The sequence below is a fragment of the Euleptes europaea genome, chromosome 18, assembly GCF_029931775.1.
Source record: "Euleptes europaea isolate rEulEur1 chromosome 18, rEulEur1.hap1, whole genome shotgun sequence".
Taxonomy (NCBI): domain Eukaryota; kingdom Metazoa; phylum Chordata; class Lepidosauria; order Squamata; family Sphaerodactylidae; genus Euleptes; species Euleptes europaea.
This window is the reverse complement of record NC_079329.1, coordinates 10,441,314-10,452,311: the sequence shown is the minus strand read 5'-3', so window position 1 is coordinate 10,452,311 and position 10,998 is coordinate 10,441,314. Positions and strand designations below refer to the sequence as shown.

General features: G+C 50.2%; 1 protein-coding gene across 1 annotated transcript; it reads left to right on the top strand.

Moving 5' to 3' along the window:
- Nucleotides 1-3,388: 3,388 nt before the first annotated feature.
- PRRT2 (proline rich transmembrane protein 2) lies at nucleotides 3,389-9,921 on the top strand. The gene is made up of 3 exons (XM_056863104.1): nucleotides 3,389-3,952; nucleotides 5,134-5,266; nucleotides 9,809-9,921. Exons 1-3 carry the CDS (start codon nucleotides 3,389-3,391, stop codon nucleotides 9,817-9,819), a joined length of 708 nt encoding a protein of 235 aa, XP_056719082.1. The 3' UTR covers nucleotides 9,820-9,921.
- Nucleotides 9,922-10,998: the final 1,077 nt, after the last annotated feature.

Below are 10,998 nucleotides of genomic sequence, written 5' to 3'. Positions count from 1 at the left end.
TGGGCTCTGGTTAGTATTTGGATGGGAGACCTCCAAGGAATACCAGGGTCATGACACGGAGGCAAACAATGCCAAACCAACACCAAACATCTCTTGCCTTGAAAACCCTACAGGGTTGCCATAAGTCAGCTGTGACTTGATGGCACAAAACAAAAAATGGAAAGACTAGGTCTTAGTCTTCTACACAACAGTTGGCTTTTCCTTGTACACCCTGATCTGGACCAATTCGTTCCAGATAGAGGAGGGTGCGAAGTTGTTTTCTGTTGCCCCAGAAGGTCGGACCAGAACCAACGGGTTGAAATTAAATCAAAAGAGTTTCTGTCTAAACATTAGGAAGAACAGATAGAGCGGTTCCTCAGTGGAACAGACTTCCTCGGGAGGTGGTAAGTGCTCCTTCCCTGGAGGTTTTAAAGCAGAGGCTAGATGGCCATCAGCAATGAGAGAGAGGGCATCTTGGTCATCTCCTGGGCATGGAGTAGGGGTCACTGGGGGTGGTGGAGGAGGTAGTTGTGAATTTCCCGCATTGTGCAGGGGATTGGACTAGATGACCCTGGTGGTCCCTTCCAACTCTATGATTCTATAATTCTCTTGAAATAGGTACCACCTTCTCTCTCTCTCCCTCTGTTTCCTGGAAATTCAGCCCTCTCACCAGCCAACTCATATTTGTCATGCTGCTTCTGCAACATTTACAAACATTATTTTATCTGGGCCAAGAGTCTTGGCTCTCCAGCAGAAAGGCCAGCGCTGTCACCGGGGAGGTTAGGATCTACACTTGTCGTTTAAGAACTGTACTGGTGGGAATGGGTACAGGAGGCAACGCAAAGGATGGGTGGTCCCCAGCATGGATTGTTCCCAGAGAGCCCATGAAGCTGTTGAAATTAAATCAAAAGAGTTTCAGTCTAGACATTAGGAAGAATTTTCTAACAGAGTGGTTTCTCAGTGGAAGAGGCTTTCTCGGGAGGTGGTGAGCTCTCCTTCCCTGGAGGTTTTTAAGCAGAGGCTAGATGGCCATCTGTCAGCAATGCTGATTCTGTGACCATAGGCAGATCATGAGAGGGAGGCCATCTTGACCATCTTCTGGGTATGAAGTAGGGGGTCACTGGGTGTGTGTGGGGGAGGTAGTTTGGAATTTCCTGCATTGTGCAGGGGGCTGGACTAGATGACCCTGGTGGTCCCTTCCAACTCTATGATTCTGTGACCTGTACCAAATCAGACCACTGATCCATCTAAGCTGCCATGGTCTACTCTGACTGGCAGCAGCTCTCCAGGGTCTCAGGTCTTTTGTATCACCTGCTATGCGATCCTCTTAGCTGGAGAAGCCAGGGAATGAACCAGACACTTTCTTTCTGCATTCAGGGCAACTGCTCTAACCACTGAGCCATGGCCCATCCCCATGAAAAGACTGTACTAGAGAAAACACTGGTAGTCAGGGATTTAATTGAGTAGTAGTAACTAGACCAAGGGGGGGAAGGCAACATGATATAGCCCAATCTCGTCAGATCTCAGCAACTAAGCAGGGTCAGTACTTGGAAGGGAGACCACCAAGGAAGGCTCTGCAGAGGAAGGCAATGACAAACCACCAGTGTGTCTCACTTGCCTTGAAAGCCCCTTGCTGGGGTCACCATTAATCGGCTGCTTTACATACACGGCACTTTACACACACCCAGTAACCAGACCAAACAAAGTTAGACAGGTTGTTTTCTGTTGCCCCAGAAGGTCAGACCAGAACCAACGGGTTAAAATTAAATCAGAATAGTTTCCGTCTAGACGTTAGGAAGAATTTTCTTAACAGTTAGAGCGGTTCCTCAGTGGAACAGGCTTCCTCGAGAGGTGGTAAGCTCTCCTTCCCTGGAGGTTTTTAAGCAGAGGCTAGATGGCCATCTGTCAGCAATGCTGATTCTATGACCTTAGGCAGATCATAAGAGGGAGGGCACCTTGCCCATCTTCTGGGCACTGGTTGTGTGTGTGGGGGGGGGGGCGAGGTAGTTGTGAATTTCCTGCATTGTGGAGAGTTGGACTAGATGACCCTGGTAGTCCCTTCCAACTCTATGATTCAATGATAAAGCCACGGCTCACGTATTTTTAGGTGTTAGAATCATAGAGTTGAAAGGTCCATAGAGGCCATCTAGTCCAACCCCTTGCTCAATGCAGGATCAGCCTGGAGCATCCCTGGCAAGTGCTTGTCCAGGCTCTGCTTAAAGACTGCCAGTGAGGGGGAGCTCACCACCTCCCTAGGTAGCTGATTCCACTGTCGAACAACTCTTACTGTAAAAAACATTTTCCTAATATCCAGCCTTTCTGCCTGCAATTTAAACCCATTATATCCTCTGCTGCCAACAGGAACAGCTCCCTGCCCTCCTCTAAGTGACAGCCCTTCAAATACTTAGAGAGAGCAATAATGTCCAACTCTTCTTCTTCTTCTAGGTTGTGTGTGTGTAAAGTGCCATCAGGTTGCAGCTGACTTATGGAGACCCTGTAGGGTTTTCAAGGCAAGAGACATTCAGAGGTAGCTTGCCCTTGCCTGCCTCTGCGTAGTGAGCCTGCATTTCCTTGATGGTCTCCATCCAAGTATTAACCAGGGCTGCCCCTGCTTACCTTCCAAGACTTGTCGAGATCAAGCTAGCAGTTAGATGTCTAAAGACTGCCCGCGGGGGGGGGGGGGGGGGCGTCTACCTAAATTCTAGCTGACTGGGCGTTTTAGCTGTGGGTGGATGCTTAGAGGGAAGGCAAAGACATTTTGCACCTGCTCAGAGGCACACTGCTGCTTATGCCTTCATCTATAAGGAAAGTTTGAAGGAGCTGGGTATGTTCAGCCTGGAGAGGAGAAGACTGAGAGGGGATATTATAACCATCTTCAAGTACTTGAAGGGCTGTCATATAGAAGATGGTGCCGAGTTGTTTTCTGTTGCCCCAGAAGGTCGGACCAGAACCAACGGGTTGAAATTAAATCAAAAGAGTTTCTGTCTAGACATTAGGAAGAATTTTCTAACAGTTAGAGTGGTTCCTCAGTGGAACAGGCTTCCTCGGGAGGTGGTAAGTGCTCATTCCCTGGAGGTTTTTAAGCAGAGGCTAGATGGCCATTTGTCAGCAATGCTGATTCTATGCCCATAGGCAGAAGACGAGAGGGAGGGCATCTTGGCCATCTTCTGGGCATGGAGTAGGGGTCACTGGGAGTGTGGGGGGGCAGGTCATTATGAATTTCCTGCATTGTGCAGGGGGTTGGACTAGATGACCCTGGTGGTCCCAACTCTATGATTCTATTCCTGGACTGAGCCTTGGCATTCAAAACAGGTGGTATTCAAGCCCTCGTACCGGGCACAAGATGCTGGCAATTCTCCACGCGTCAACCACCCACACTCTTCTGTTCCGCTCTAGATAGCTGCCTGTCATGTCGGACGACGCCGAGACGAAGGAGGCCCCCCCAGAACAAGGACAGCAAGGAGAAGAGCAGCCCCAAGGGGAGCCGCAGGAGCCGCAGGAGCCGCCCCAGGCATCGCCGCCACCCCCTCAGAGCCCCCCAGCTCCAAAAGCCCCGGAATCGCCCGTGATGGTGACGGTGACAATCGAGGAACAGACCGTGGAGGGACCGCAGGAAAACGGGGATCCTGTGGGGATCAGGGCTGGCTCGGCCGAGGAGCTGGGGAGCACCCCGGCGCCCCCCACTAGCCCCCCTGCCCGCTCCAAATCTGCATCACTGAATGACCTGAAGCCCCAGAACAGCATCAATGGCGGTCCAAGGGCCGTTGTGCGGAGCAGCCTTTCTGGGTCCCAGGTCCAGCTAGCGGGAGCAGCGGGGTCCCCGCGGGCCAGCCTGAGCCGGCAGGCCTCCACAGCGGGCTCCACGGCTGGCGACGCCAGGGAGAAGCCCAGAGACTACATATTCATTGCGGCCCTCTCCTGCTTCTGCCCGATCTGGCCTATCAACATCGTTGCCTTCGTGTACTCTGTCATGGTGAGCAGAAGGGGTAGGGGAGAGGGCTGGAAAAGATGAGCGCCCCACCCTGGGAGGGAGGGAGAGACCCTTGCCCCCTGGATCCCCACCAGCAGTGCTGTGGCCGTTTAACTTACAGGGCTGTTGTTGGCAGGGTTGCCAGGTCTCTCTTCACTACCGGCGGGAGGTTTTTGGGGCGGGGCTTGGGGAGGGACTTCGATGCCATACAGTCCAATTGCCAAAGCGGCCATTCTCTCCAGGTGAACTGATCGCTGTTGGGATGGAGATCAGTTGTAATAGCAGGAGATCTCCAGCTAGAACCTGGAGGTTGGCAACCCTAGCTGGTGGCCAGAAGTCAGCAGAAGCCGATCTCAGCCACTCCGCCTGAGCCTCAGGGGCTGTTTGGTCCAGACCCTTTGGCCCGGCTCACCAATTGTTCCCTCCTGCACTGCTTCCAGTTTGTTGGCCCCACTGAGCTGAGTGGCCCTGACTCACTCCAGGGCCGTTTCCATCTCCTGATCCCCACACCTGCGTCCCCCACGTGACTGATCCCCCTTTCTGTGTGTTTTTTTGCCCATTTCCCTGGCTCAGTTCCCTTTGCTCTCTGCTTAGGGCTGCCAGCTGCAGGTTGGGAAATACCTGGAGATTCTGGGGGGCGGAGCCTGAGGAGGGCGGGGTTTGGGGAGGGACTTCGATGTCATAGAGTCCAATTGCCAGAGCAGCCATTTTCTCCAGGGGAACTGATCTCTGTCTGCTGGAGATCAGTTGTAATAGCGGGAGATCTCCAGCCACCACCTGGAGGTTGGTAATCCTATCTCGGCTGCACTTAGGGTTGCCAGATCCCTCTTTGCCATTGGTGGGAGGTTTTTGGGGTGGAGAGGGACTTCAATGCCATAGAGTCCAATTGCCAAAGCGGACATTTCTTCCAGGGGAACTGATCTCTATCGGCTGGAGATCAGTCGTAATAGCAGGAGATCTTCTGCTATTCCCTGGAGGTTGGCAACCCTAGCTGCACTTGCCCTTCTAGTTGGAACCAGTACTCATAAGAGTGGTCTAGTTTAGGGTTGCCAAGCTCTAGGTGTTGACTAGACTGTGGTTATTCCCGTAAACGTTTGCTCGGTTCCTCCTAAAAAAAGATCACTACCCAGCTTAAGGACATTGGATCAATTACCTGATGCTTCTCCTCTTTACCTTCTTGTCAGTCGCGGAACAGCTTCCAGCAAGGAGACATCGACGGGGCCAGACGCCTGGGAAGGGTCGCGAAGCTGCTGAGCGTTGTTGCATTGGTCGGGGGTGTGCTCATCATTGTGGCTTCTTGCGCCATCAACTTTGGATGTGAGTATCCGGGAAATCTAAAGCGGATGGGATTGTCAAAGTCTTATTTTTATCTTAACTCCCCCACTTCTCCCTCAATTATTTGCTTTCCTGCCCACTCACATCTCAGGCCCGATTTTAGCAAAGATAAATTAAAAAGAATACACCCCCAGCAATTTATCTTTCTCTCTCTCTTTTTTAAGCTAACATTTGTAATTTGATGACATACATTCAGAGAAGAGCTTATCAGGTAGGGTTGCCAACCTCCAGGGGGGCCCTGGGCTCCCCCAGAATTACTGATCTCTAGACTACAGAGATCAGTTCCCCTGAAGAAAATGGCTCCTTTGGAGTGTGGACTTTATGGCATTATACTTTTCTGAGGTCCCTCCCCTGCCCTCCACAGACTCCACCCCCAAATCTTCAGGAATTTCCCAACCCAATGTTGGCAACCCTATTACCAGAAAGCACAAGGTATGATAGGATGCAGGGGCCCTAGAGGAGAAATCAGTTATGGTTGCTCTTCCTCCCAAAAGAACACATTACCACCGTGTATTTCCATATATGCAGACTTATTGAATATTTATAATGTCAGGCAATGGTGAGGGCCAAGACAGAGATCTGCTGGGAGATCTGAGAATGGATCCTCCCGGAGTAGGGCTGCCAGCTTCTTCGCCACCAGTGGAAGGTTTTTGGGCAGAGTCTGAAGAGGGCGGGATTTGGGGAGGGACGTCAATGCCACAGAGTCCAATTGCCATAGTGGCCATTTCCCCCATGTGAACTGATCTCTGTCGGCTGGAGATCAGTTGTAACAGCAGGAGATCTACAGCTGGTACCTGGAGGTTGGCAACCCTACTCCCGGAGTGTTTAAAAGGCTGTGTCTGGGTTCAGGCACCTGGGGCAACAAGCGTAGTCCAGGATCAGCACACAAGTAGTTAGAAGTTCCAACACCAAAACAGAAGGGCAAATCCAGAAGGCGCAAACCGGGTCACAGTCCAAAGTCAGGGGTCAATCCAAGAAACAAAGTCCAAATCCAGTCCAAAGTTGAACTCGCAGAGTTCTACGGCACAGAGCAGCAACAAGTACCCAGGGATTGCGGACAACTCGCTTCCACACCGGTTCAGCCGTCTCGGGCTGCTTTTATCGGGGAAGCCCTGGAGCAGGTGGAACCCCTCAACCTGCTGAGGCATCCACAGACAGGTGCCACTCATAGCGGGCTGAGCAGCCTCTGCTACTGTCCGCCCCGATCCGGTGTTGACTCACGCTCACAGGCAGAGGTTGACCGGGTGCTGGGCTGCCAACCGCACACCACAGCGCCGCTACGGCGCCTCCCCTCCTGGTTCTGTTTCAGCCTTGGAACCTGGGCGGTGAGACTGAGGGCGTGGCGCGCTGACTTCAGCCTGAGATAAGGTTGCCAACCTCCAGGTACTGTAAAAAACTACTCACAATACTAGTCACAGAAAGCTGAAGAAGAAAAAACTAGTACGACTCAATTATATTAAACAGTTCATTAACAACGTGCTAACAATGAAAAAAACCGCAGAGTGTACAACTGTATACAAATATTTACAATGGATATTCAAAAACGCCACTGGCAAAGTCCAAAGGTTTTATCCGGGGCAAAAGTCTTCTAATCCAAATGGTTGGCAATTTCAAATTAGTTGGCACGAAGTCCAAAACAAATCCAAGGAAGGAGGAAACGCTATTCCGGATATTCTGTAGCGCTTTCACCAAAGCACAGCTTCATCAGCCTATAAAATTTATACAATTATTACAGTATTCCTCTAGCCTCCATTATAAATTTACCGAGCTTCACAAAAGTTCAAGCAGATTGGACAATATTAGCTTACCTCTCAATGGGATGGAAGCATACCAATAGGGAGATATAATCCTTTTTAATCCTTTGTAGTCTCTTCAAGTCTTTTAAGTTAATTTCAAAGTATTATTGTTTTTACAATATTTCTGTTAGTTTTGCGATTTTGCAATTTTTTTAGTTTATAAGAGATTTATAGCTCCCAAAAAAAGGGCTGCTGATCCTTCTCTATCAAAGTTAAGCTGCAACGCGCAGCTTCTTCTTCAACCTCCAGGTACTAGCTGGAGATCTCCCCGCTATTACAACTGAACTTCTGCCGATAGAGATAGAGGTGGTGGCAGGAGATCTCCTGCTATTACAACTGATCTCCAGCCGATAAGAGATCAGTTCACCTGGAGGAAATGACCACTTTGGCTATTGGGCTGTATGGCATTGAAGTCCCTCCCCTCCCCAAACCCCACCCTCCTCAGGCTCCGCCCCCAAAACCTTCAACGGGGGCGAAGAGGGACCTGGAAACCCTAGCCTGAGACTCCCCTTCTGCACCAGACGGAGTCTCTACCTTGTCTGACCGGTCTTCCTTAGGGTTGCCAGGTCTCTCTTCGCGGGAGGTTTTTGTGGCGGAGCCCTAGGAGGGCGGGGTATGGGGAGGGGAGGGACCTCAATGCCATAGAGTCCAATTGCCAAAGCGGCCATTTTCTCCAGGGAAACGGATCTCTTGTCGCCTGGAAATCAGTTGTAATAGCAGGAGATCTCCAGCTAGTTCCTGGAGGCTGGCAACCCTCCCCCACCCACTTTCTAAAAATTCTTGCCGGGTGCCAGGAGAGGTATCGGCAGGCACCATGGTGCTCACAGCCACCACCGTAGGAACTCTTGGCATAGGAGGATGCCAAACAAACCCATTTTAAATTACTCTCTCCAATCCTTTAAAATAGAAAGGGCTTCTTATATCAGAAATATCTTGGCAACTGTTCCAAAATGGCTATCCATATGTCAGTCCCAACTGCTCTTTTTCAGATAGATTTGGGAGCTGAGCAAAGCATTGTGGCGAATGGGTAACCATCAGCTGAGATTTTATCCAAACCTTAGGGTTGCCAACCTCCAGGTGGCGGCTGGAGATCTCCCGCTGTTACAACTGATCTCCAGCCGACAGAGATCAGTTCACCTGGAGAAAATGGCCACTTTGGCAGTTGGACTCTATGGCATTGAAGTCCCTCCCCAAACCCCGACCTCCTCAGGCTCCCCCCAAAAAAACTCCCACAGGTGTCGAAGAGGGACCTGGCCACCCTATCTACTAGTAGTACTCCGGAACGCAATGTGTGTGTGGGAAGGGGGTACCAAACTAACACAGAGAGAAGAAACAACTGCTCCTACCCCTTCAGTGTATTGCTCTGTGCCTACCAAAGTATTTTGAGAGTTCAGGCAAGAAATCAGGCTCACTATCAGTTGAGCAAATCCTGTCCCCTGCCTTCCTTTCTTTAAGGAAGTCAACCCTTCTTTTCCTCATATAGATGCCCCGACCTCTTGCATTTTCTTCTTAACACTCTAAGGATAGAGGGAGCATCTTGAAAGATCCACATCTCCCGCTTTTGGTCTGTGTTCTGTCTCTCCCCACTGGCTCCTTTCCCGTCAGAGAAAACAAATCCCCGCTCCCTAGGGTTGCCAGCCTCCAGGTGGTGGCTGGAGATCTCCCGCTATTACAACTCCAGGCGGCAGAGATCCGTTCACCTGGAGAAAATAGCCACTTTGGCAGTTGGACTCTATGGCACTGATGTCTCTCCCCTCTCCAAACCCCGCCCTCTTCCGGCTCCAAAATCTCCAGGTATTTCCCAACCCGGAGCTGGCAACCCTACCGCTCCCACCATCACGGAATCCAAATAATATACATTATGGTGTTTAGTGATAAGTGGGCATACAACTACCAGCCACAATCTGGAATCTAATCGTGTCGCAGGTCATCTCCATACCCACCAATGCCTCCTCAAAACTCTTTCCCACTCTTAATTCCTCCTGCTCCAGCATTGATTTTAGAGTCTAGGGTTGCCAACCTTCAGGGGGGCCTGGAATTTTAGCTTCTCTCCAGGCAACAGACATCAGTTCTCCTGGAGAACATTGACTGCATTGGAGGGTGGACTCTATGGCATTATACCCTACAGAGGTCCTGTCTCTTCCCCAAACCCTCCCTCAGGCTCTACCTCCAAAATCTCCAGGTATTTCCCAACCCAGTTGGCAACCCTATTTAGACTCAAGTCGTTGTCAACCTCTGGGTAGGGCCTGGAGTTCTCCCAGAATTACAACTGATATCTAGATCACAGAGATCGGTTCCCATGGAGAAAATGGTAGCTTCTGAAGGTAGACTTTATGGCATCACGTCCCTGTTGAACTCCCTCCCTTAACTCTGCCTTGCCCAGGCTCTGACCTCTAAATCTCCAGGATATTCCTGGAGTTGGCAACCCTAGAAGAGAGGTATATTGGTATATTCCTCAAGCTTCCTGGCCCACCCTTGCTTCACCAACCCCGCACATTGTTTTCCATAATGACCTGCTTTCACATGCTCCAGATTCCAGAGGAGGCCAAATGTTGGGAGGATGAACTTGAACTGGGGCATGTGTGAAATGTTTCCCTGAATGTTTTGCTGCCAGGTAGTAAAATTTGTCCTCCTTTTGTTCACCTTCCCTGTGTTCTTACCCTGTCTGCCCACCTTTTGAATTCCTCCCCCTTGTTCCCCCTCCCCCCAAATCTATTTTCTTCCCCAGTGTTCCAGTGAAGGTGGCATTTGGCTGCCAACTTACCCCTGGCACCGAAATTTCCATCTTTGGAGCTGGGAGCCAGCATGACCACACTACATTCATTGATCCATCCATCCATCTCATGTCTTCTTCCATTCTTGAACCAAGCAAAACATAGCAGCACATGGATGGAGATGAGGGGAGAGAGAAAGGGAGGGCAAGAGGAAAGAAAACTGGCAGAGAGGAAAGGAAATTTCACAAAAGTGTGAAATTGAGAGAAGCAGACATCTTGTCATGCACAGACTCATCCACTCCTTCTAGGAACTTAGATACCCAATAAGATAGAGCAGAAAAAAATATCACATGGGAGGGGGGGAAACAACCCACCAAAAAACAGAGCTCTTCTTTCCATATTTTCTTTTTCTGCCTTTCTCTCCTGACCCCTCTTATTCTCTCCTTCCACCCATCCAATCATCCGTTCAACCAGTGACTCATCCATCCATCCATCTTTCATCCACTGCCAAATTTCGACAGCAAATAAAACTCTTTCGATATTCCATGTTTACAAGAAGTTGCCGGAGAAAAGCTTCCCCCGTCCCCAGCAGAGGAGATGGGGAGCACGTTTACATGTTTGCTGGCACCCAGTGAACAGAACCAGCACAAAGACGAGAGGAAACACTTCTTGGGCTCTTCTGCTCTCATCCATCGTGTTTACAAAGACAAAAAAAAAAAGGATTAAGATGAGAAGGGGGAGGGATCAGCGTCTTTGATTGGCTTAGGAGCTGGAATCGGGTGGCTAGCAATGGAGGGTGACCGGGCGTCAGAGACGCGCTAAGGAAAAGGAGGAGGACCGTTCAGAGTAGATTTGTTTGCATGCATACAGCATGAAGAGAGGCATGCACGGGGAAACCCATCACACAGCAAGTTAACAAGAAAGAGAAAGAAGGCGGCCATGGAAGCGGTTGGCTGGAAAGAAAGGAATAAAGTCAGCAGTCAACGGATTACAGTTTGGGACAAATGGATGTTGGGACATGAAAGTGGTGTGTGTGTGTGTGTAAGAGGCGATGGAGAAGAAAGAACAAGCCTAGAGTCTTGCAGTGGAGGGTGTTACTGGAAAGGTGGAATTATTGGTGAGTCGAAAGAACAAGAGGAAGGAACAGAAAGGAAGAAGGAGAAGACAGCTCCAGAGGGCAGAAGAATAGCCAGAGACAACAGTC